Source organism: Colias philodice, chromosome 20 (genome assembly GCF_061535455.1).
Source record: "Colias philodice isolate Cphi_HAF_F1 chromosome 20, ilColPhil1 Martin Lab GWU primary, whole genome shotgun sequence".
NCBI lineage: Eukaryota > Metazoa > Arthropoda > Insecta > Lepidoptera > Pieridae > Colias > Colias philodice.
In genome coordinates, this window is record NC_143105.1 from 2,119,498 (window position 1) to 2,147,410 (window position 27,913).

Here is a 27,913-nt window from a genome sequence, read left to right on the forward strand (position 1 = left end):
TTATCCATACACATATATTAATCCTTATCCCATTAAATGATGTTTTATTATAGACTGTTTCAATACCAGCAAAATACTTTTTAAATGAAAAGAATTGGATATTCCATTCAAAAGATATAACGAATTTTTAAAAGTGTCAATCTACAGAAAATAGTAGGTATTGGTCCGGGAGCCAGCAGCAGATTTTATGACCAAGTTCCTCTCAAGCGGTAATTAGTAAAATGCATCAAAGTATAGTATTATGAAGCCTCGTGAACGTCAGCTGGAGCTCGGTTGGGGGGAAGAGCGGTTGTAGCCTCCCGTATCAGCTGACGGTTTTTCCACCAAGATACAGCCAGCTGACATATATATTTATCCACAGTTACATATAAGCTATCATCAGGTAAATTTTTGTTTGAGAGGAAATAACGGAAAATAAATTTTTCTTTAAATTTAACTTTCATGTTCGAGACACCAGCTGACGTATAATACACCATGTTGTAACCAGCTGACTATTTTTTTTCGTTGAGATATTGGGTTAGCTACAATTTGACAAATTTTTAGCTGAGAGGAAATGAATGAATGAATGTATTTTTTTTCCTATGTGCGTGGGAGGCTACAACCGCTCACCCCCCCAACCGAGCGCCAGCTGACGTTCACGAGGCTTTATAATACTATACTCTCATGCGTCTGACGAATTATCTCTTGAGAGGAAATAGTTAACCAAATTTGCACCTGGCTCCCTAACCAATACTGTTCGAGCAGGCCGTAGTGCGGGGGTCACGGAGGAATTCTACCAATATGCGTCTTGACGGAACACATCTATGAAAGATTTCCCCACTAAAACAAAAAAAAAAAGGCCGTAGTGCGGGACGGGGTACAGGTGATTTTCATGTGATTAAAAATTAAACCTATAGTCCGACCTATAGTAGACTTTTCACTGTAACGATATCGCTATCTATGCGGGTGAAACCGCAGGGCATTGCGCATTGCTAGTTTATTATAAAATTGGTCTCATTCTATTATCACGCCGGTACAGGTCGACCTATATTCGGATCTTAGACCAATAAAATTATGAGTTTTATTTTATTGTGATTTTATGGTAAAAGAGATAAGTATTGAAATTTGTTCCGATAATTCAATGTAAGTTAATAGCGAGGATAAACCACACGATTGCGAATATATATTTGTTGTATTGATTTACTCGGAAAATTCTATACTTACAACTATTAAAGTGTCTTACTGAAGCTGGCGTAATCATGGATGCATGGAAGATTAAAATAAGACAAAGTTTATATTTAAATAAATGATTTTCAAACACTGGTTTTCATTTAAATTGTAGAAATCTAATCATTAAAATCTCAGTCCAAAGGATTTACAGAATCAGGGATTATTTCTATTTCTGATATCGTAGAATGATCAGAACTTTCATTATGCTCTTATTAATTTTCACTTTCCCCACTACTATCTGCTACCTGTGTAAATAATCATTTTATCAGAAAATTCAACTTTGAAACAAAAATAAGAAGGGGATGTAACAGCAGCTCTTTATAATTTCATACAGAGATAATACGTGCGGTCACCACCTATATATAAAGACGACTGACGAATTTAAGAATTTTTTGACTGACAGGCTACCGTCAGTCGTCACCTATCGCCTATATTGTTTTCGATTGTGTATGACTCTGAATTAACTCCTATTTCTTTTGAACAAGGTGCAAGATGCAAGTACATTGTTTAGGGCACTTACAATTCAATGATTCGGGGTGATTCGGGTGTTTCTGAAAATACGATAATTAGCGAAGATCTGCATGCGCATTATTAATTTTGCCTTTTGGAGTACTGTAATTATCTGTGATCTGTGGTAATTATAGTCCTTTTCCCAAGCCTTTTCCCTGTGCTTTTCCCCTAAGATGATTCTTGTGACATATCGTTTGTTGACACGTGTAGAGATTGCCTTTACTGAAATCGTATCGATTGTTTCCGATAATCGATAATATTTTATATGGAAATGAAATCGATTAGAATAAAGGACCAAAATTAGTTATTTCGGCATTTCGCCAAAAATTTACTAAGGAAACTTAGCAAACAACAGCGACAAAAAGTGAACAATAACAATTAAGTATTAATAATAACAGAATACCACGTAAAGTATCAATATAAAAATGCTACTTGATACAAGGCTGACGGACTCACAGACGATTGAGATTGTAAAGTAAGTGATGACCGCTGCAGTTGCTGCATATAATTTCTTCAGCATCGCATTCCTTGTATGAGCTGTCCAGCACATGAAGAGCACATTTGTGTAGTGTACCTCTGCAAGCTTTTGCTGAATGATAAAACTTAAGGCATTTATAACATTGTAGCAGGGGTGGGATGTACAACTGGAATGGGTATCTGAACATTTGTTTATAAGCATATTGCGGCAGTGTCGTAGTCGCAAAGGTTACTGCAATAGTACCTAATGGTGTCAGTTTTCCATTTACTTTTCTCTGGAATCGTTTTATTGAAATCACTTCCGCATCACAAGTGATAATCTTGTATATCTTGTTAAATCTGTGGGGACATGTCGAATGACCCTAGTGGATTCTGTTAAGTGCGACGACACAAATGCTTTTAATTTATTTTTTAAAAGAAATTTCTCCATTTTAGATACTGTTTTTTTAAATGTAACACCAAGTTTAAAAGCATTGACTCTGTGCTCACCAGCAATACCTTTAACATGCTCAGTGAAAAGTTTAGTAAGCGCTATTGGATTTTTATTACCAATTTTTTCACTGTCGAGAGATTCTACGTATAGGTACTATACAGTCTGTGCTTTGATTATCTGGGAACTGTCTCGTATAATTTGGTTTAGTAAAAATAATTTTTGAAATCGAGATCTTTCTTCGTCGTAGTCAATTTTCTTTTTTTAGTGTCTTTTTGACGGGGCTTTCGCCACCGAATCGACTCCCATAATATTTAAAATATATATTTTGGTGTGTATTAATTAACTAAATGAACAATTATTTACAGTATTTACTATTTATACAAAATGTTGAAAAATTTAATCGCAGAAAAAATTAAACATCCAGCTTAGTTTGACTTCCCGCCAAAAAGTCAGCCATTTTAATCGAAGTGACCCCGTGCTGCCAGCTCAATAAACTGATCGAATTTTATAATAATCCAAATTTACAACATACACAACAACATAAATGATGAAAATTAAGAAGTAATTACAAAAAAGTGATTATATAAGTATAAAAAATGCAAAATATAATTTCAATTTTGATTGTTTTATGACATGTTCATTTCATATTATGCTCTGTGAACATGTGAACATGTTGACAAATGTCAATGTCATAACAAGGTATCAAATATCGTCTTTGAATTGCTTCAAATAACAATAATGTTTTAAAACAGTACAGTAAATAAAAATACTCAAACATTAAGCTTTAATATTAATACACCAAATTTTTCATACCAGTTCTTATTAAATAAAATATGAAAATTGACACAACAGACTTTCAGGACATATGTAGAATATGTCTTGAACGATGCCCAGTAACTTTTAATATTTTCACTTGCTATTACGCGAAAATATTATACTGTGAAATGCTGTCGGATTGTACAAAAATAAAGGTAAACTTTAAGTTTTTATCATTAATTTATATAATTTAATAGCAGAAAATGAAATTCTTTATTAATTTTCCATAATATTGCAGCCTGATGAAGAGGACGGTTTGCCACGGCTCATGTGTAAAAATTGCTGTAGGCAGTTGAAGAAAACATATATTTTCAATTTACAATGTGTAGAGAGTGAGAAGAAATTAAGGAACCTTCTAGAAAGTAATGATACAATAATTACGATAGAGAAAGAAAAATGCTTTGAAATAACAAACAAAATACAAGATCTATGTGACAGTGTTAAAGATGAAATAGAAGACTTAAAGGACAAATCTATAGAATTATTGTTAAAAGAAGAAAAAGCTGTTGATGAGGATATAAAGTCAGGTAAACTTGTTTGAATCTATACTAATATTATAAAGGTGAAGAGTTTGTTTGATTGAACGCGTTAATCTCGGAAACTATTGGTCCGATTTGAAAATTGTTTCGGTGTTAGATAGCCCATTATTGAGGAAGGTTATAGGCTAACTTTACGGCCAACAGGAGTAGAGCCACGGGGGTGAAACCATGCAGAGCAGCTAGTAATGTCTTATCAGAAAACCATAATTTTGCCATAAAAAATTTCCACTAAAAATGATGTACTTCATAAAACAATATTAATTTCAGAACCTGGTTACAACGACAATAATGAAAACGATACTTGGAATGATGATGATGAAAATTTACTTATACAGTTCAAAACTGCACCAGAAGCTGAAGGTTTGTGATTTTTTTATAATTTTTTTGTATATAGGTATTACTTTTGTACATTGATTCCAATTTTTTATAAAACATGATCACAAAAGGTTTGAACTGCATCTCATATTATTTTCTCATTTTCCACCATATGGCATACAAATATGCTGGAAATTTCCATTGTAGTCCATTATACATTTTTAATAGTCAAAAGCGTTATTATTTTCTTTAATTACATAACATACTTTCTTATTATTTCCTCTTAAGAGCGCATATTCTATTTAACGCAAGTCAAAAACTCCGCGATCTATTACGATAGATCGCGGCTTGCGCTATCCTTTTACTATGAACAGCATAGGTCCACAGGAGAGCGCCGAGCAACATGTCCTCTCTCTGGAAAGGCTCGCTGCCGACTGATTTTAATCGGGTCGCGCGCAGTGTTTTATAGTACTTTAAAAAAAATTGTAGAAAAATAATAGAGGTACCTTAGTTGATTTTTTAAATTTTATCTTATAAGTAAGACATTCTTTTATTGCAATATGTATAAATTATATTCAATAAAGTCAAATATCTTGGTGAAAATAATCATTTTGTCGACTATAATTTCTAAAAAAATTCACATTGTTCGGATTTTAATTTCGTAAGTTAGGAGTCCAAAATAAAAAAATCTTTTAACTAACTATTTGAATAAGGATTTTTGCAGTTAGTTAAAAATAATTGTGTGTTAGATCTGTGAGCAATTTCAGATATTTTTAGCTTCGAAATTGACACTAAAAGTGAAATCAAGCAATCATCGGCTCAGTTATCTTGATGGTATTCAGAAATACTGTATTAATTGAAAAAAACTCTTAACTAACTACATAGACAATAAAATTTCCTAAAATTATTAGTAATTCATATGTTTGTAAGATAAGTGGTTGATGGACAATCTGGTTTGAAAAATCACATATTTGAGCCAAACAGCGCACGGACCGCGTACACGGCCTTAAGTATTCCTTCTATTTCATTTTAAAGTTTGAACTGAACTTTTTTTATCAAGTTTCCATAAAAATTAATAATCACATCTTGAAACTGAAGCATGACATTACATTTGTTTCCAGAAGCAAATGGCGAGATAATAACAAAGAAAAAAAGAGGGCGCAAGAAAAAAGGTAGGACTAGTTCTTTTTTCTTTTATAAATCGATTTATTAAAATCAATTGAGTTCTTGAGTTATGGTACGGGAGCTATTAACGTTGAAAAAGAAGTCATTTTAGTATAGCTGGTTTTTTGATATATTGTTCCTCTAGCTATTTCGGTTAGAGTCCGCGCAGTCTGGCTGGCCGGAGTGGTTGCGTTCAGTAGTGCGCATCTTATCTGCACAGGAAATTATCCTTAATTTAAAGTCATTTTTTAACGCGTAATTTTTAAACTTTTGCCTTTAGATAGATCCATCAATCATAATTTTTTTATTGCAAGACGTTTTTTTCGTTGTTAAATAGGTGCCAGACACAATTTTTAATTTCGTTTTTATAAAAAATTCAAATTATTTTAGAATGTCTGTAAATTTCATATTATGTTCTTCAAACATAATATAATCTAAAATTAATTAGCCAGACGCTAATTCGATTGTTAAGTATTAAAAAATGAGTATAAATAAAAAAAAGTAATGAAGCATGCAGCTCATCAGCTAGTGTATTTTAATTATGCGACAGGAAATAATTGCAAGAATACAATATTATTTACACTTGTTCTTATAAGTTAAAATGAAAAAAAAAACATAAAAGTGAAAAATAAATTAAAGTTACCATACATTAAAAAGAATGGAATAAAAACTATATCAATGAAGGTTAAACAATTACATTGTTAAATTTAAAAAGCCATCTTCATAATCATCATCATCATCATCTTCCCTCTCACTGTCAGAATTATTTATGTTATCGTCTAAGCCGAATCGTCTACTTTGTCTTTGACATTTTTTAAATTATTGTTCCTTATATAGTTTATAGTAGGTACTGATTGTTATACTTTAAAAACGACAGATTATTAACTATTTTATGTAAAAGATTTAGTTTTATAAAAATGTAAAACATTTTGTTGATTCGACTGATTATAATTGATGTTACGCATGTTAATTTTTAGTAGTTTAGGTGTTTATTATTTGTATTAGACCTTCTTGACTGATATGTTATTAAAATATTACTTATAAAGGTCGTTGATTACTTGAAATTATAAGTTTTAATTAAAACCTTTGAATTCAATCATCATTTTTATTTTGCAGCTCCTATTACTCCCCAGAATCATTATGTTTCAACTCTCCTCGACCTCTGTTTCATCTTACCTCGGTATGAGGGGAATTGAAACAAGTTGACTTGTTACGATTAAGTCAATTTTTCACCACCATTTTCAACGCTTACCGTTTATTTATGCTAACCATTCGCAAGTGTATAGAATAACCTATCGATTGATACCAGTACCATAAGATTTCTGATAATAGTATAAGTTATATTAAACAAAACGTGAAAATTGTTTCAACTCCCCTCGGTCTCCCCTAGTTAGCATGAATTTATATAGCTAGTATACTAGCGGTCCGCCCCGGCTTCACCCGTGGTACCTACATGTTTAAACTATCCTATCTCTCAAGTTGGATCGAACTGCACATGGTGTGCGAATTTTATTATAATCGGTTAAATGGTTTAGGAGTCCATTGAGGACAAACATTGTGACACGAGATTTATATATATATATTTTAGTATCAGCATCGCATCTGTGCGAAGCCAGGGCGGGTCGCTAGTTGAGTAATAAAAAAAATTGTTTTGTATAGAAGATTGTTGATGTACCCTAATAGTTTATTTTTAACCTAAGGAATAAAATGTACCAATGGAAGGTACTTATTCCCACAACACAGGGAATCCTAGAGTAGGAACAATTCAATTTCTATGCATCTTATATTTTCGAAAAAAAAAAGTTATTGTTTATTGTTATTTAATTTTCGCGGCCGACCCTTTCTATCTGTCTTGCACTTTAAACTATCTCTCCATATACACAATCATCAAATTGTTATACTTACCTACTTTCACTACGTTTTTATTTGTACATATTTAATACTTAACAATCGAATTAGCGTCTGGCTAATTAATTTTAGATTATATTATGTTTGAAGAACATAATATGAAATTTACAGACATTCTAAAATAATTTGAATTTTTTATAAAAACGAAATTAAAAATTGCGTCTGGCACCTATTTAACAACGAAAAAAACGTCTTGCAATAAAAAAATTATGATTGATGGATCTATCTAAAGGCAAAAGTTTAAAAATTACGCGTTAAAAAATGACTTTAAATTAAGGATAATTTCCTGTGCAGATAAGATGCGCACTACTGAACGCAACCACTCCGGCCAGCCAGACTGCGCGGACTCTAACCGAAATAGCTAGAGGAACAATATATCAAAAAACCAACTATACTAAAATTCTCACTTGTCAACGTTGGTAGCTCCTATACGATTAAATCAAAAGAAACAAACAAAAATCTTCACATCATCCGTAAACAGCACAATATCTAAACATTTTCTACGAAAAACGATAATCACAAATCCAAACTAATAAAATTACTTTTAGTCAATTTGATTAATGTTGTCAATCTTCGTTGCGTATCGTCCTTGTAGAAAAATGCGGACCATTTTAGCCTGATCGTGCGGGGTGAGGTAAGTGTTTAATTTTGGCGGGAGGCAAAAAGTGTCCGTTCTGTAGCGTTTAGCTACTATTATGTATTCTGTGCTATAAGTTTAAGCTTTAAGTAATTACAGAATATTAGCATACTAGCATAGTAAAGTGTAATAAATAAAAATATTTTTTTTTCATCTCAAGATGGAACAACGGTAGCACACAGCAAGCTTCCGCATCAATGTGATATCTGCGGCAAGATACTAAGCTCCAAAAGTAATTTGAACTCGCACAAAATATGCCACACGGACTTAAGGCCTTATAAGTGTACAGAGTGTCCTGCGACTTTCAAGTGAGTTCTGTTTATTACTTTTATATATTTCGTGTTTTCGCCATTTCTATGCTTTAGGAAATGTCGTAAGGCTAAACTTAAAATATAATACCACGAGTAATATAGGATACGTTTTATCCCGGAAATTCCACGGGAACGGGAACTATGCGAGTTTTTCTTTGAAACCGCGGGCGGAGCCGCCGGCGGAAAGCTAGTGTATTATAAAACGATCTAATGGTTATATCTGTCTGTCTGTCTGTTACTCAATCACGCCTAAACTACTGAACCAATTGTCATGAAATTTGGTATGGAGATATTTTGATACCCGAGAAAGGACATAGGCTACTTTTTATCCCTGGAAAATGACGCAATCCCGTTCCCGTGGGATTCCCAGAAATCCCACGGGAACGGGAACTATGCGGGTTTATCTTTGAATGCGCAGGCGAAGCCGCGGGCGGAAACCTAGTATACTATAAGGTTATATACTATAACCATTAGATCGTTTTATAACTTAAAGCCAATGACTTAAAGCAAATTATTTTATTACAGAGGACACAGCGGTTTGTTCCAACACAAAAGGATACATACTGGTGAGAAGCCATATCATTGTGAATATTGTCCAAAACAGTTTAGAAAAAAAACGGCGCTTGTTAATCATATACGTATGCATAAAGGTAAGATATTTTTTTGTGAAAGTTAAGCTGTGAACAATAAAAGTATTCTTGTAATCATTTAGTGATTTTTTTTTATTATATTTCTGTGTATATAGCGATTTTTAAATATTTGGTCCTTCGAGCCGCGAAGATCGTACTATTTTAATTGAATAATAGTTTATTGATTCAAATAAATATATATATTAAAATAAGAATGTAATAAATTCTGCTGATGAATGCATGTGTAACAGCTTTTTACTGAATGTAAAAATAATGCATAAGCACAAATATTTGTTTGCTCTTTGGTAAATATACAAAAAATTATTAAGCATTATAAATTTAATAATTAATTAAGCATTATACAAAAAAAAAAACTGTAGTTTTGTCAAAAAATAAATAAAAAAAGACGGGTTGCACTCTGGGAGTGCCGGCAGAAGTGAAAACTTGATTATTAACGTTGAGCATGTTTGATATTTTGGAATGGTATCCGTCTTACGCTTTTTCGATCAGGTCACGTGTCCTGACGCGAGTTTAAGATTTTATACCCATTACAGAAAAAGTGCTCAACGCCGCTAAAGAAGTTTTCACTTCAAAAATTCAATTTTCCAGGTGAAAGGCTATTTAATTGCAACATTTGCTTCAAGAGTTTCGTTCAAAGCGGTCAACTGGCGATACACATGAAACGGCATAGTGGGGTCAAGTCGTATCTGTGTCAGGATTGTGGGAAAGGTATAAATTATAATTAAAACATTGAGATAATATACTACGTATGGAGGAGACACCACGAACAAAATCTGTGCGCCATTTTTTTGCTCTAAGTTTTAAAAATTATTATCTAGTTAGGTACTTACCGATGAAAGTTATTCCTTTGCACTTTCCCGTAATAATTGTATTATTTGTGCAATATCGTAACACACACGAAGGCATATTTGATGCGTTTCACTTTAAAACAAATAAAAAATGAGCGTGCAGTTAAGCCATATGGCGTATGTTGAGCCGAATATAAGTGATGTAGGCGGTGTCGTCTCCATATGTATATCTCAATGAATTAAAATTATTTTTATTAAAAATCTACTTACCGTATTTAAAAAATTAATGCTTTAAAATTTAAACTCACAAAAATCTATCTATCTATCTTTTTTAACCAATGTGCACAATAATGACAGTTCTCGATTTGTTTTTTTTATTATTTATTTTTAAGCTATGTTTTCTCAACTAATCAACACAGGTAATAAAGCGAAATTATGCATAATTAGCATCACATAAGGGTGTATTGACAAAACACAATAAATATACATCGAATTAAATTAGACCTTATTTGAATGAAATAAAGTTGGATTTACGTCGCTTTTTTGTGGCTGACTGTGTATTATAATTAAGGATTAAAAATTTTGATTACTTATTAGGGTTAAAAAATAAACTTATTCCAGGATTCCCAATAAAAGCGGATCTCAATGTGCATCAAAGAGTACACAACGGAGAGAAGCCATATTCTTGTCATCTCTGTGAAAAGACATTTGCCACATCTGGCAATTTGTCCATTCATGTACGGATACATAAAAGGGAAGTTAGGTAAATATTTTTTTTATTACGACAACAATGAATATTAAGTTTTTATCTCCAGACACATCCTACTAATATTATAAATGCGAAAGTTTGTGAGGATGTGTGTGTATGTGTGTTTGTGACTCTTTCACGCAAATTCTACTGAACCGATTACAATGAAATTTAGCACACATATAGAGGGTAACTTGGATTAACACATAGGATAGGTTTTATCCCGGAAATCCTACGGGAACGGGAACTATGCGGTCTTTCCTTTGAAAACGCGGGCGAATGGTATTTGATAAAATTGGTTACAATCATTGTCTTATTATTATTTTATTAGAAAAATAAAACAGCGTCAAAATTGTACCGTAAAGAAGTAGATTTCTGTTAAAATTCTAATGATTTAGTTCTAAAATTCAATCAATTACCATATATCATAAAGTATTAATAACCTGACTATTCTACTCATGTAAAAATACGTATTATATAAAAAGAGGGGTTGCACTGGGGGAGTGCCGGCAGAAGTGAAAACTTGATTATTAACGTTGAGCATGTTTGATATTTTGGAATGGTATCCGTCTTACGCTTTTTCGATCAGGTCACGTGTTCTGACGCGAGTTTAAGATTTTATACCCATTACAGAAAAAGTGCTCAACGCCGCTAAAGAAGTTTTCACTTCAAAAATATTTGCTTCTTTCCAGATATAATTGTAAATACTGCCACCGCGGCTTCGTAACGCGCAGTTCCTACAACGTTCACGTAAAACGTCACAGCGGCCAAAGGGATTATGCCTGCGAGTGTGGAAAGACATTCTACACTTCTTCAGCACTAAAACAACATAAAATAGTACATACAGGCGAAAAAAGATACCAATGCAAAATATGCGATAGAAAATTCACGCAAACGGGCCATTTGAGTCGGCATTTTAGGAAAGACCACGCGAAACCGAACGCGCCTATACCAACGTCGGATTACTATAAAATAAAACTTCCACAGACTAACCAAGGGTTGGTGTTCGAAATTCAAAAAGTGGCGCCAATTGATGACAATATGAAATGTGAGGAAACCTAGCGAAGAGCTGCTGGCTGGCTGGATACAATTGTTTGTGTTGTGTTGTGTTGTGGATTTGAATTGTGCACGATTGTTGAATGTGAAGGAAAATGACGAAATGACGATGTTATTTGAAGCGTGAATCCACTAATTTTTGACGTGTCAAATTAATACGTATCGTTCGAAATTTGAATAATTGTGATTCGATGGTTAGAGCTAGCGCGCAAGAGCAACTTTGTCTCCGCAACTATTTTGTCTCTCCCATCAATTGTATGGGGAGTTGCGTCGCTACGTGCGCGCACTTTCATACTAGCCCATAGAGTTGATGGGAGAGACAAAATAGTTGCGGAGACAAAAGTTGCTCTTGCGCGCTAACTCTTATTTGCATTGTGACATATAGAGTAGTATAGAGGAGACACCACGAACAAAATCTGTGCGCGCGGCTAGTGAGTCATAGATTAAGCGAGGTCACCAACTCACCGCTATAGAGGCGACACTTTGTAAATATTATGCCTATTTATACTTAACAATTAAAAACAATCAATGTAAAAAAAATATAATTAATCTAATAAAGAAATTATTAATAAACTTATTAAAAACTTTTCAATTAAAACCAATCAATGTAACAAAAAAAATGATACGTAGGTAATTAATTTTCATCTTTCAAGATTTCAACCTTTTTTTTCAAATAATATCCACAGTACATAAATGTGTAAAATTATTATTTTCCACTATAAAAATTTACGTCGTGTAATATTACTATTTAGACATCATTCATACCCAATGCTATTTCTTAAATTTTTAGTCTATGATAAATGACGCAAAATGGCGCCCGCCAAAAATTTTGCTCGAACCAAGTTTTAAAAATGATTATCTAGTTAATTACCGATGCAACATTATTCCTTTGCAATGTGCCGCATTACTTGAATTATTAGTGCAATCTCGTAACACACTTGAATTGATATATTTTGATGAGTTTCATGTTTTTTTTGTTTTGAAACAAACATAACATGAACGTGACCATCGTGCTATTAAAGCGACTGAGTGCAGTGTGGCCGGTTGACCTATGTTGAGCGGAACATAAGTGATGTAGGCGGTGTCTTCTCCATACGTAGTAATAGTATCTCGATTCGCGACAACGTCGCATCGTGCGTTTGTGGACACAGTTTTATTGTTTCTATGCAAGAGGCAATGTAATAAAATAATTGAAATAATTGATTAGTGGAAATAAATGATGGTTGCGGTTCTTAAAAGTGGAAACTATGCATTATTTTTAATTATGTGTGACAAAGAAAGTTTTTTTTGACAATATGCATTGAGTTATGGCAATGTTTAGATATTAAAAATATTAACGGATTTTTAGCGCGATTTATTCAATATACTATTTTCCTGACGTTTCGCACACTTTGCAGCGTTTAAAATCCGTTAAAATCTTTAATTTCTTAATGTATAATACTCGCGTAAAATCAACACTAGAAAATACTATATGGCAAGGTTTTAAAAATGCATTAGGTTCAACAGGATTGCATGAACAAAATAAAGAGTGCCATAACAAGTTCGATTTAAAAAATGGCGTCAAATACTAGTCCCAATTTTAAAGAAATATTATACTTGCCCTAAAACCATTGGACCGATTTTTTTATTTATTTTACGATCAAAAAACTATAACATAGGCTAAATTTTAATTTATTCTGGCTAAAATAAGACAAGTCGGGTCAATCGGCTAGTCTAACGATAAGGTAGAATAATTAATTTTCATTTATTATGTTGAATCAGTTGTATGTATCGATAACGACACTTATTAGCGCAATAAAAATTAGTTTAATTCTCATACTTTTTATTACTTACGATTCTTCTTTTTTACGAATTTGAAAATTTTGTAGTTAACCCCTTAAAAATATTTCTGTAATGATACATAATATATATATATTTTTTTTTTTTTTTTTTTCATTAACATCAAGAACATAAAAAAAATTAAAAACATAATACTACTCATGATATATTAGAATTTCATACTCAATTATTTTTAGCTATAAATAAATTATTTTTGTATATAGTACATAATATGTACATATATAGGTTTATATTTATTTATTTTAAAGAAATGAATTTAAACACTTTCTAATCTCAATATGAAATATTTGGTTGTGCGTATGTGTGCGTGTTTTATTATGGTTACTATTAGAGTAAGATTATGTTCTATAACTAGATAGATTAAGTTGTTTTTCAAATACAGACATATGTCATCATAAGATTAAAAATACTGTTAGGGCCGTCGCAGATATGGCGAAGCGCAGCGCATTTTTCACTGTCAAACTATTATCGACATTGCCCCTATTGAAATAACATTCAAAAAAGCGCAGCGAACTTTTCGCGTGTGACGCTTCGATGCTCCCCGAAATAAATAGTTTTTATTTGATTTTGAATTTTATTTTGATGATAACAATGTCGATAATAGTTTGGCAGTGAAAAATGCGCTGCGCCATATCTGCGCCGACCCTTAGTTTTATAATCTGTCGCGGGATTGTAATTACATATTGTAAATTTCAATTTGGCTAGAAAGATTGTGAACTAACGATGTTTATGATTTGATGATGATTTATCTGTTAACACAATGCAAAGGTCATCAACCGACTTCAAAAAGGAGTTGTCAATTCAAGTTTTTTTTTTGTATTTGTTACCTCAAAAGTTTCGATTCAGTTTATTTGAAAATTGAAAGCTGGTGCCTCTCATGTAGTCCTGAAAATTTAAAAGAAAATATATACTTAAGTATTCCTCGTTTTTTTTTTGCATCATCCTTCTATCATAAAAATATAATTAAAAAAGTTAAAAACATTTGTAAAGACTATTCTTGAATATATTTCTATTCACAATTTTTGTTGTTTTATTTAAACCTTCAACAATGTTTCCATACCTGCAACACTAATATCTGCATACACTAAACATAATTATTCGTAAAAAAAATAATGTTTATACTTGAAAATGGGGGAAAGAAAATAGCAAACAAAAGCAACACAGTATAAGCTATTTTTAATTGTTTTTTTTTTCGGCTCAGTGGCTCATGCATGTAGAAACGTGGGTTGCACTGTTCAAATCCCAAAGGACCAACTATAGCTCACGCCCAGTGAGTATATTTTTTGTTTGAACTATATACACTACTAGCTATATAGGCTATAAGCCTTCCTCGATAAATGGGATATCCAACACCGAAAGAATTTTTCAATTTATTTATAGAATTGTTCATTATAGAATTGTTCAAACAAACCAACTCTTTAAACGATTATTAGCTGGCTATATCTTTCTTAATCTATACTAATATTATAAAAGAGTTTGCAGCAGTCGAAAAAAATCAGTTAATCAGACATATAAGTAGATATAGTTATTTATCCCATAGATAGTCATACACCTCAAGGAAACACGGTTCGCTTTTCAATAAAATGATCATATTAGTAGGAAAAAAGTGAAGTACCTGTTCTTTAGTGATATTCATGTATAAGCAAATATGGTAGTTATATAATATAATTTAATCATGTAAATAATTAATAAATTAAATAAGATCTCGGTTTCCTTTCATGTTAGTAAAAAGTCAAATATAACACATGCTAAAAGTAGGATAAGTAGGTACTTTCTTATCAGGAACGTTAGGTACTTGATATTGAGTAAATACGACCAAATACTTTTTATAAACAAACTGCATCTTATTACGGTGCATTTAGACCACACGAACATAGAGCTAGAGCTAGTACAAGAGCATACCATCTGTCATGATTTTATATTTTTTTATCTTGTGTTTGGTTGCCTGGAAGAGATGGCTACTAAAGCCATAAGGCCGCCATTTGTGCATGTCTCTCTTCTGTATATGTATATGTCTTTTTCCTGTTTGTAATGGTGTACAATAAAGCGTATTCATTCATTCATTCATTCTTTTGTATAAACGAAAATCGTATTCAGTGTTGTAACAGTTGCAGTATTAGAACATTGCATAGAATCTTTTAGAACGCACTATTAGAACAAGGAAATACTTCTCTAGTTTACACTAAAAGAATTTCACATGGTAGTACTTATACACAGAATAGATCTCTATGTACTTATATGTGAATAGGATGATAATGAGCATTCGCTCATTTGATCTAATAGCGCAGTCATTTAATCTTTTAAGTAAGAATCTCGGAATTCGAGATACCCAGCTGTAAGCAAGTAAATACTTGTATATTGACACCCAAAAAGTTGTCTCAAAACCTACATAATATGGTAAATTTCAAGGTCAAAGGTCACAAAAATCTATCTATATCCTATGGGTTTTTTGCTATTTGTATTTATTATCAATATTGCAGAATACAAAATTCTCTACAAAAGGAGAATGGGCAAATTGGGCCTGAAACTTGGGTTAAGACCAATACACACGAAATATTGTTTTTGTGCTAGATCATTACACACACTTTACGAAAAAAATAAAATAAAAAAATAAATCAACCGGGTTCTTGTACAGTCAAGGCAAAAAGTTTTATTTATTTGGCTATTATTTTGCGCACAATAACGGTGTTTTTAATTTGAGTGAAGTAAATATAAATCTAAATGTCACTGGAGTGACTGAGTTTAACCACAAAAAACGTCTAACTACGTTGAATTATAATAAACACGGTATAGGTACCTGTTACAAAACATAATATTAGTGTATTACGGTTATTAGAAGGCTTAAGATTAGTACGTATTTGTAAGTGAAAGTGAATTGGAGTAACATAAAGATATTATCATTGTCTTATAACAGTTATTTACTGCAAAAAATATTATACACAAAGAAATAAAACTTGATGTGACTGTACAAAAACCCGGTTGATTATTTTTTTATATATATTTTTCCCGTTATCTATGTGTTATGATCTATTATAAAAACAATATCTCATGTGTATTGGTCCAACTCAAGGGTTCAGGCCCAACTTCCATAGTAAAATGCCCATTCTCCTTTGTTTAAAAAAAAATTATAAGTACGGTGAACCGTTTCAAGATAGAGGGCGGAGAGCGCGCGGTCACAGAATCACTTCAACCGTTGCCTAGCTCCGGTTTAGTTGATGAACTATCGATAAATCAATGATTATTTGATTACGAAGAGCAAACATTAAAAAAAATTACGTGTTGCAAATTCGATGTTATATTTAAATCGTGCAAATAATCAAATATACAATACAAGGAATTTTAGCAGTTGAACAAAGTTAAATATTTATTTTAGATTCAAAAGAAAACTAAAAATAGGCCATTGTATTGCCCCTTGTGAAGGTTATTAATTACTAAAGAACCTAAGATCATTTTCAGTTTTTGATCATGAAACCATTTATAAAAGTTTAGAGGAATAGAAAGTTTCAATGAGCTTTTACATTTGAAGAAGAAGCTTTTATATTAGAACCGTTCGCGTTGCTACGATATACCTATTCTTTTAGGGTTCCGTAAAAAGGAAAAAACGGAATCTTATTATTGAGACATCGATGTCTGTGTATTCCAAGTCTATTCAGTGGCCTATTTTTAATGAACCGTGAAAGTTAGACAGTTGATTTCAGAGATGATTGCGACTACAGCAGCAAATTAATAAAAAATCCGGGATAGGCAACGTTTAACTCGTGTTGTCATGATCGTTCATAGAGTTTATGGGTCTTCAATTTTTTGATTGCATAAATGCCTAATTCTTATCTAGCCTTTATCTTATTTATACAGAACCCTCGCAAATCCGACTCGCAGTTTTTCTGTCTTGATATAATATGTAAAAAAATAGTATATGGATTTTTTTGGCATCAATAAAATATTTTGTGTAAGTACGGTACATATTAAAAATAATTCAGAAGGTATTATACGAAAACGTTTTGGACTTTAGACAGGTTAGAATTACTAGCTTTTGAGCATTTTACATAAACAAGTTAAAAATGCAAAATAAAATGTAAAAATTCCTCAACTAAATACCTACCTCTCTCTTGAAAACCATAGATAAGCTACACATTAGAGTTGACACAATAAAATAAATGTAAAAGTTTGTACAAATTCCAAGGACGGATTCTGGAGCTAAAAAAATTAAAATAGATCGATTAGGTAAGTAGTTTTCTAGTGAAGTATATAGTAAGAGAAAATCGAATAAAAACCAATTCTTTTCTCAGTGACAAGATTTGTAGAGCAAGTACAGAATTCCATGCTGGCTATTTTCTGTAGAAATTGCGTGGTAGGTCGATAGTAAGTAAATTTAGTACACATTAGTAGTTCAATTTCGGAGCTCATCTTCTCTTTCTAATAAAATAAAGAGAGATAATGTTAGTTACACTATATTCATAAGGTACTCAAGAACGAATGAATTTTAGCGCTATTATTTGGGTGCACAGGACTCGGAAGAAGAATGTCAGAATAACGACACTATGTAACAACGTAGTTGAAGGAAGAAAGTTTTCCGAAGATTAGGGTGCTTCATGATTAGGGCTTCGGGTGTAGCCTTCTACAAAAATCAGAAATACGAATCTGATGGAAAAAATTGAATTCTTTTGAATTGGTTATTTATTTAAATGTCGATTAATTTCCCTAGGAAAAAAGTCTAATGTATATATTAGTCGACACCGCGACCGGCCGGCCCTGTTTATATGCGTTATTTGATCAAACATATTATAAAAATGTATATATGTAATGTAATAGCAGATTTCCTTAAGACAACAGAAACACAGATAACTCTGAATATATATATTTCGTATCTGCGTTTGAATCTTCACTTCCAAGACGCAGAGGGAGTAGGAAGTCAAAATTATTAAATTTAAAAAATAAATAAAATGATTTCCAATATCATAGCATTGTGCATATTCGTCTCTTGTTTTGTTACGATTAAGACAGGTGAGATACTTTTCATTTATTTTGGCTACATGCGTTCATAGATCAATCAATTAGGCACCTTTACGTTTCATGTACCTACTTAGGTATTAAAATATAATTTTGAAATGAATCATGATTAGAATATTATATGTCACTGTAAAGACCTCTAAGAGATTTTTGGAAAAATTTAACTACGATTCACCAACTTTAGTTACGAACACATTCAAAGAACACAGGATCCATCCCATACCACAATAAGACATTCGTGTATAATTTTGAGTAAGAACCAAAGCAGAAGCAGTTTATAAGACATTTTTGGTAAAACAATGAAAATCTATACTTAATAAGATTTTTCGAAAAAAAATTTCCAATTTTAGTCAAAATTTATAGATTTTTTTAGAACAAGAAATGAAGATCCTTATCATCCAAGTTTTCACTTTGGTAAGAAAATTAAATTTTTTTAATAAAATTAAAAAAAAATCATGAAATGTTTTTAATTTTTATTGAGGACTTCCATTTGCAATATCACAAAATTCTTCATTGATTTTGACTTAGATATTTGGTGACTATGTTGATGTATTACTAGCATGAGTAGTATGACAAGTAGAACTCGTAGTCATGATTATTCATTTACTACAGAAGCTTAGGCATCGCCAGGATTACTTTCAAGGAGGTGCATAAATTAGGTACCTATATCTACAAGCTACATATAGATTATCTAATATTAAAATATAGAATAGAAATATGTAACTATGTGTGACGTAGTATTTGAATAATAGAGTTACTATTTATAAAGTGAATTATGCTAATAACATTTTCATTACCAAATATTATAGGTAGGTACATGATATTAAGTCCCATGTCCCCTAGTGGGGTAAGGGGCAGATGCATTATACATGTGTTTCACTGATCGAGTTTCTTTTAGGGACAAGTAGGTGATCAGCCTTCTGTGTCCAACCAGACCGAGACATTTTTTTTCTTCGTCTCCACCAGGAATCGAACCCAGAACCCCTCGATGCTACGCTCACGCGTCAACCACTGTAGGTACCAAGGAGGCGGTCATGACATGATATAACGTAGTACCTATACCTATACCTAAGCATAAATACTATTTGGTGATTGGGGCCCAAGACTAGAAGCATATTATAACGATTTTTTACTATGCTAGAAGTCCATTTTAATGTTTGAATTTTAATTTATAGGTAACTATCTTCTTTAAATAAACACTAAAAAATTAATGTTATTTTAGCAAGAGAATACCGTTTATTTACAGTCTTATTACACTCATTATCTACATACCACGGTGGATATTGTTTACTTAGAGCAAACATGATAATTAAATTTTTGCGCGTGTCGCAAATTCGATGTTATATTTATATCTTAGTGCAAATATACATTGTAAGAAATTAGCAGTTGAACAAAGTGAAATATTTATTTTTAATACAAAAGAAAACTAAAAATAAGCTACGGTTTTAATGAGCTTTTATATTTTAAAAAGAAGCTTTCATATTTGAACCGTTGCTACGATGTATTTCTTTTAGGGTTCCGTTGAAAGGGAGAAGAAGAATCTTATTATTATTTAAAGAGACTTTGCTGTCAATTAATTCCAAGTCTATTCCTTAACGCTGTATTTTATTAACCGTTAAAATTATTTAACCGTGGTCCGTGAATCCGAAAGAATTTTTCAAATGGGACCTACCTAGTTCCCGACACTCGTGCGTTCAAACAAACAAACTCTTCAGCTTTATAATATGAGTATAGATTTATTTATATGTTCCTATTAAAAATACACTATTTTTAGATACACCATGTGCGGCGAGGCAGATATCAGGTCAATCTGTTGTGTGTGTGTGTAATGCGACATACTGTGACGATTTCACTAGGGATGAACCGGAGCAAGGGTCGTACAAGATCTATACATCTTCGAAGGTAAGATAGAAATAAAAGTGTCTATGGAGAACGTTTTATATTTGTAATAAGAAGGCATCATGTTTAGATAAGTAGGTAACAAGAATGGTTAAGACAGTATTACTTTAGGTACTCTATGGACTATGGGTTAAGATAAACTGTAACAAATATGCCAGTAAATTATTTCAATTGAATCACGTTCACAGAACATAAGTATTATTATATACTCAGGATCATGTTTTGATACGTAACTACATAGAACACTAGGAAGTAATTTACCGAATTCGATTATTAGAAAATAATTTATTCAAATTTAAATTAAATATAGTTTTGTGCTTTTTTAATAGATACCTATTTCATTTGTTTTCAAGGAAAATTTTTAGGCAGAAAACACATTCATAATCGCATAATTGTTTAATAAGGTGATTATACTATTTTATGAAACAAAAAAACAGCCTACAATCATAAATCCTTAGAAACACAAAGAATACAAGTTTTGATTACGGAAATACCTAGGTACTTAGGTACCTACCTTAAAAGATTATAGTTATCAATCGCATCTAAGCCTTTGCTATGATGATTAATGTTTTATGAGATAAGTCTCGCAATTAAAATAAGACAAACGTTTACATAATTTCTAACAAAGCGAAAGGTTTGTGATGTTACCTATTTATCAAATAATATAACTAAATTGTGTAATAACTCTTATAAAACTGTTTTAAGAAGTTTCTTTGTATGTGGTTTAATAAATTAAACTAAATCGTAATAAAAATAAACTACCCATGAAGAGATAATTTCCTTCACTCATAATTTACCTACAACCTGATACCTCACTGATATTTCAAAGCTGAATTCTGTTTATACACATTTACATATTATTTTACAAACAGATTCAAAACTTGTTTTTCCTATATTTACTTATATTTCAGAGTGGCCTTCGATTCAATAAAAGCGAGGGAACTTTAGGAGAAAGTAAGTTTAATTATACACGAAATATAAACAATTGTTGTAATAATGATTCTCTTCTAAAAAAAAACCTTTCACACATATTTCAGGTACATTATGCCTCTTGTGTAGTAATACTTTTGAAATACAACCGGACAAGACTCATCAAGAAATCCAAGGGTTTGGTGGATCAGTGACTGACGCTGCTGGCATCAATTGGATGAGCTTAGATTCAACTATACGGGACTATTTGATAAAGTAAGTGATATGAGTACGGTACTTTATCGGAACCGCGAGGGACTGGAACATGCTTCCTGAATCTGTGTTCCCCGACGAGTACAATATGGGGGTCTTCAAGCGTAGAGTGAACAGGTACCTTCTATAGGGAAGCGCGTTCCATCTTAGACCACATCTCTGCAGCTTAACATCAGGCGAGATTGTGGTCAAGCACTTCCCTATTCCCAATAAAAAAAAAAAAAAACTTTTTTCTTTACCCTTCCCAGTCTATTCGTTCGTTCACGTCAATCGTACTTATCCCATGACACTTTTTGATAGAGTAAAGTTATATAAACTTCCATTTCCTCAATCTTACCAATCCATGTATTTGTTCCCGACAATACTTTCAGTATCCCTTAAAAGCGGGTAATGCACCTCTGCAAATATTCTTGCGCGCTCAGGCGATCTCGGCTCTTGCTTCTTCATCACTACATAGTCTAAAACAAAGTCGCTTTCTCTGTCCCTATGTCCCTTTGTATGCTTAAATCTTTAAAACTACGCAACGGATTTTGATGCGGTTTTTTTAATAGAGTAATTCAAGGGGAAGGTTTTAGTATGTAATTGATTAGGTTTTAGACAAAGCGGGCGAAGCCGCGTGCGGAAAGCTAGTACCACACTAGTACGTAAATAAAAGTTTTGTGTTGTGACGCTTCTAAAACGATAATATCTTTCGCCGTATGTATTTCGAGTACAAAATAGAGAAATTTGAGAAGAACTAACTAAGGAGTAATAAATTAAATGTTTAAACGTAGATAGATATCACGTGATATCATTTGACCATTTTGCAGTTTACCTATCCAAGACAATTTTTGAAACGGCTGATTGAAACGTTTGGTTGCTACATAAACCTTAACTAAGTTAAATGAAAAGTGTTTCAAGTCTGAAATCAGTATAGCCAAGTTGCTAATATATTATCTTATTCCCTTTAGGTCATATTATAGCAGCAAGGGGTTGGATTACAACTTTGTGAGAGTTCCCATTGGCGGATGCGATTTCTCTACACGTGCATACGCGTACAATGAACTGCCTGTAAATGATGCTAATCTCTCCAATTACACTTTGTCACCAGAGGATTATGAATATAAGGTATTTCACGAAAACATTAAATTTAAAAAATAACTGGCGGAATTTTGTTCTAGTCTGGATTTATTTCAATCATATCTTATTTATTAATAGTCCAATTATTAAAACGAAAGATAAAACATAATACATATATAGGTAAATTATGTAGATAGGTATGCCGTATGAGGTAAGAGCATATTGTGTTCACTCAACTGCAACACACAATAAATTAACATAAGTAATGGACGCCCCTAAATCCTAATCATTGCTCTATTTTCTTTTAATATTTTTTATAATTTTTTTTATCGATTGTATTAAGTAATATATTCTTGGCTAAAGTATTCTATGTTTCTTACCTCTATTTAAAATCGCAACTAGAGCATCATCTTATATATTGCAAACTAGTGGTCCATCCCGGCTTCGCCCGTGGTACATGTTTCGCAATAAAAGGTAGCCTATGTCCTTTCTCGGGTATCAAAATATCTCCATATCAAATTTCATGCAAATTGGTTCAGTAGTTTAGGCGTGATTGAGTAACAGACAGACAGACAGACAGAGTTACTTTCGCATTTATAATATTAAGTATGGATGTAAAACCCACAAAATACTATGTTCATAACTTTTAGATACCCATGATACAAGCAATAAATGCGGCAAGCAGTGTTCCCGTCAACATCTTGGGCACCACGTGGTCTCCGCCCGTGTGGATGAAAACTAACAACGCGTATACTGGAGTCAGTCGATTGAAGGCTGAATACTATCAGACGTATGCTGATTATCATATAAAGTGAGTAAGAATTTGATGGTAAATAAATTTTTTCATAAATGCTGCTTCGCTCTAAATATTTTCAGCTGGAACTACGAGAGAAAGCCGAAAAGAAACTTTTTTCATTATAGTATTTTCAAATGTCATATAAACTCTATATCTGTTTTAATTTTGTATTATTTATATTAATTGATGCAATTCCAACAGAAATAAACATTAGAAAGTGTAATTTTGCAAATAACAAGTTTTAAACTGATTTTATTTCGCAAACGTTATTTAAAACATAATATTTATTAACTGAAATTACGAAACCAGATTCATTGAAGAATACGCAGCGGAGAACATTACAATATGGGGTATCACCACAACCAACGAGCCCTTGAATGGAGTTCTTGGAGTCATTCCATTCAACTGTCTGGGATGGACTGCTAGTGAATTGGTATGTTATGCCTTTTATATCAAACTTTTCGGTTATCAATTTTATTATAACATAACCATAAATTATATACGTTTCTGTGTGTCAAATATTGCTTTACAAATTATAAATGCGAAAGTAGGTAACCCTGTCTGACCGTTTCTTTTTCACGTCGAAACCACTGAACCGATTCAGATGAAATTTGGTACAAAGATAGTTTGAAACTTCCACAGAAACGGGAACTATACGGGTTTTTTTTTTGACTACTCGGACGAAAAGCTAGTCGTCTACAATTATTATGAATATTATGTACTATTAATATTATTTTAATAACTTGCAGGGTAGCTGGATTACCAAATATTTAGGACCAACGGTGCGCAATTCTACATTCAAGGATATCAAAATCTTGACTGGTGATGACCAGCGCTACTCGGTTCCTTTATACTTTAATGTGGTGTGTGAAACTTTATTTTTATAATAGTTACGTTCATGAAAGTGTTGAAATTAAGTTAATCTATCTACTGTTTTAAGGTCCGATTATAGTTCTTTATTCACAAATTTTCATAATTCTTTCTTTCGTATGGACAAAAGATCTTGAATTTCGCTTTGGAATCGATACAGAATATAGAATACATAGCACAGATAATAAAAAAACTAATATTAATACAATAATATGAAGTGGATATGAGTTTAAATGATATTGTGTTTGTTTACAATTACAGTATGCCACGTATAGATTGCCGCCGCATTGTCTAAAACTTTATAAAAGCATAATGATAAAACCATAGAGATCTAGAGAGATGCCAATCGCTTGCGCTGAGTACGAAACCTGTGTCTCATAACAAATTTACGCACACAACAGTAAACAAAATAAAAACAATACTTCGCGTTGTGTGCGTGTCATCACACAAAAATTTGAGAGCGACTATTCGTTCGCACACTAGATTGTAAGTGACGTACGTATACAGCACCACACAGCCGCAAGATATGCGTTTACGATAGGGATTGCTTGTCGATAAAATGAGAAACGTTAAAATTAAAACAATTTATAGGCAATACAGTAACTACGTAGAAAATAGAAATGGACACCTTGATGGTAGCATTCATGGTGATGAAGTACATAAAGCATTGCCTATTGACTTATTGTAAAGTAATATAAGTATGAAATAAGTGACTTCTTTTTTTAATCCATGTATAATAATTACTATAAAATTATTGCTCGAGTACCTATCAAATAATAATAATACAATCAGATATTAAGCTAATAGTAATACATTATGATATAAAAATAAGGTAGTAAAATAATACATAATACGATAAAAAATCCGAATCTTATCGACATGGACACACTCGACGCGCATCCTCAACTAACGACCGCGAGCAGCGGCCTGTACTACACGATCGAACGTTTTGTTAGCTTTATTATGTTCATTATACATTGCGGTATTCGAACTTCGCGTTTGAATAGAGTCACGTACAGAAGAAGCATTGTAAACTATTTACATAAATTATTGTGACTGTTTTTCTGTCACATAATGAAGACAAGAAATCACTCTACGTAATATTGTTTTTGAAATTTTAGTAAGAAAATCGTATAATTTTCAGTACTTACCGATGGTATGTGATTCCATTTGACTTAAAGTTGCTGGTTTCACTTCGGTTTTTACAAACTTTAACGGAACAACACGGCATTGTCAAATAATACCCGGCCGACGGTCGAACGTCAACTGAATGCAACAAACAGCATGTGTTCTTTTTTTGGGCATATTGCTGCGACATCGGCCCCGCCCCCTAACCATATCTCCCTTTAGTTTCTTTGATCTGTGGATAAAACCTTCCTCACGAACCACTCTATCTATTAAAAAAACCGCATCAAAGTCCTTTGCGTAGTTTTAAAGTTATGAGCATACATAGACAGCGGGAAGCCGGGAAGCAACTTTGTTTTAGACTTGTTTTACTTATTTTATTATTTTTTCTATATAGTGGTTAATGATTTCAGTTATTAGCAAAGTATCCAGAAGCCCTTGAATACATAGATGGCGTTGGTGTGCATTATTACGCGAATGCCATAGTCCCAGCGGAAATTCTAGATATTTCTATAGATCAGTATCCAGGAAAGTTCATAATGGGCACTGAGGCTTGTGCAGGTAAGATATAGAATCTATAGGTACATAATATAATAATATCGTAAGAACGTCAAAACTGTACATTGAATATTTTTTTTTAATAATAGTCACCCGATCTACAATCGATAGCCAAAAATAGTTTTTAGAATTTTTGTCTGTTTGACTGTGTGTATGTTCAACTCAAAAAGTACTGCATGTATTTACTTCGCATATTGCATGAATAATATTACTAACAGGTAGGGTCAACATATAGGCAACATAGTTACCACGCGACCAATACGAGTGGTGCAAAATGTGTAAAACCGCAAGGCACAGCACAGCAAAGCACACACAAAAATATGTTTTATATCATTGTGACTTTATTTGAATTCAGTATTTACTAAATGTAATATCTGTCAGATTTGATGATCATTGATACGTGTTTCAGGATTCTTACCGACCGACATAAAAGTTCTTCTGGGCTCGTGGGACAGAGCGAACTCGTATATAAAAGCAATATTGCAGGTAATATAAATGGCAATTTGTTACACTAATTCAATCACTTATTCAAAAATTTATTTTTTCTACTGGACATATTCTGTTAGTTAATTGATTCTAATGGCTATTTTTATAATAGCTACATACATGTAGGTGCTAAAGCTTATAATAGTCTTAGCATTAGCCGAGGCTTCGTTTATTCAAATTTTAAATCTTAACGATTCTCTATTCCACCTGTAGACAGTAGACACACAAAAAATATACCGAAACGTATTTTCCAGGATCTGAACCACGAAGTGAGCGGTTGGATCGATTGGAATTTATGCCTAGATACAACAGGGGGACCAAACTGGGCGTCAAATTTCGTCGACTCCGCCGTTATTGTGAACGCAACCGCCCAAGAGTTTTACAAACAGCCAATGTACTACGCTCTAGGACATGTCTCCAAGTTTGTGCCTAAAGGGTCTGTGAGAATCGAAGTTTCCGAATCAAAGGGACTGTTACAGTCTTCCATACCTAATGCAGCTTTCTTGACGCCCAGAAATACAACAGTATTGGTCCTTGCTAATACGTAAGTATTGTCTATGGTCATCTCGTTTAAAAATTAACGTACTTTTTTAATGGCAATTTGTGAATGGTTATAATTTTGGATTTATTAGGATAAAGCTCGTGCCATTGATATCTCATTTATAATTTCTATCTACCTACATTGAGTAGGTATACTAATATTAGTATGTACCTACTCAATGTTTATAGGTATATCTAATAAGATTCAGATATTAAATAAATACATGAACAAAGCGATTAAGGCCATATAATATTGAAGACTACATTTAATAATTTTTATTTTATTAATATTGACGATTAAGAAAATATTTTAAATAATTGTAAATTAACCATTTATGTTTCAGTGGAGGAAACAGGAAGGTGAAAGTGAAGCGTTCGGACGACTCCATGGTGTTGGACCTCATCGCAAATTCTATTGTGACCGTCGAATTTAACAATTAAGGATATTTGAAAATACTTGTAATTTTTTATTATATCATCTTAAGAACTCCAAGTGCTATTTTATAATATGTACCTTAAGTATAAAACACGTGTATTTTTTACTATAAAATAAATAAAGATTTTATTGTGAAAATATTCTGTCTTATACAATAGGTACTTGTTTATGCAATATACTTATAATTGTAATTTATGAAACCAATATTTATAAAATTATGTTTGAAATTGAATATATTATCTAAATAAAAATTAATACTATCTTTTTTTCCAACCCTGATAAAGAAGTTTCGTACTTCAAAAATGTTAATGGATTAATTCTTATGTTTTACTTACTTCGGTAGTATCTAATATCTATTCTAAGATAGATTGGATGAATAATTTATTAGTTTGAAATTGTAAATTACGGAATCGGGAATAGGGATCAAAATAAAATAATAATAGTTTAAAAAAAACTAAAAAACACGCTTTTTATAGAAAACCGAACTGAAATATATAAAATAAAGAAATACATTTATTAAACTCTTAGTTTTTTAGAAAAAAAGGGTAAGTACAT

At 32.2% G+C, this 27,913-nt stretch overlaps 2 protein-coding genes across 2 annotated transcripts; both read left to right on the plus strand.

Moving 5' to 3' along the window:
• Positions 1–3,306: 3,306 nt before the first annotated feature.
• LOC149479282 (uncharacterized) lies at positions 3,307–13,423 on the plus strand. The gene is made up of 9 exons (XM_089707856.1): positions 3,307–3,600; positions 3,684–3,972; positions 4,252–4,344; positions 5,421–5,471; positions 8,169–8,316; positions 8,845–8,969; positions 9,558–9,677; positions 10,379–10,520; positions 11,198–13,423. The coding sequence occupies exons 1-9, from the start codon at positions 3,463–3,465 to the stop codon at positions 11,565–11,567; spliced, it is 1,476 nt and encodes a 491-aa protein (XP_089563982.1). The 5' UTR covers positions 3,307–3,462; the 3' UTR covers positions 11,568–13,423.
• Positions 13,424–18,297: 4,874 nt separating this feature from the next.
• Positions 18,298–27,541, plus strand: LOC149479283 (lysosomal acid glucosylceramidase-like). The gene is made up of 12 exons (XM_089707809.1): positions 18,298–18,401; positions 20,182–20,309; positions 21,218–21,260; positions 21,344–21,491; positions 22,439–22,595; positions 23,198–23,358; positions 23,653–23,776; positions 24,093–24,206; positions 25,752–25,899; positions 26,306–26,382; positions 26,637–26,926; positions 27,267–27,541. The coding sequence occupies exons 1-12, from the start codon at positions 18,341–18,343 to the stop codon at positions 27,361–27,363; spliced, it is 1,548 nt and encodes a 515-aa protein (XP_089563935.1). The 5' UTR covers positions 18,298–18,340; the 3' UTR covers positions 27,364–27,541.
• Positions 27,542–27,913: the final 372 nt, after the last annotated feature.

Excerpts from the sequence above, each read along its gene's own strand:
- LOC149479282 (XM_089707856.1), top strand. The coding sequence starts at position 3,463 with ATGAAAATTGACACAACAGACTTTCAGGACATATGTAGAATATGTCTT. Across the intron at positions 5,472-8,168 it reads AAGAGGGCGCAAGAAAAAAG|ATGGAACAACGGTAGCACAC; the intron begins GTAGGACTAGTT and ends TTTCATCTCAAG. Across the intron at positions 10,521-11,197 it reads ATACATAAAAGGGAAGTTAG|ATATAATTGTAAATACTGCC; the intron begins GTAAATATTTTT and ends GCTTCTTTCCAG.
- LOC149479283 (XM_089707809.1), top strand. The coding sequence starts at position 18,341 with ATGATTTCCAATATCATAGCATTGTGCATATTCGTCTCTTGTTTTGTT. Across the intron at positions 21,492-22,438 it reads ATACGGGACTATTTGATAAA|GTCATATTATAGCAGCAAGG; the intron begins GTAAGTGATATG and ends TATTCCCTTTAG. Across the intron at positions 22,596-23,197 it reads CAGAGGATTATGAATATAAG|ATACCCATGATACAAGCAAT; the intron begins GTATTTCACGAA and ends CATAACTTTTAG.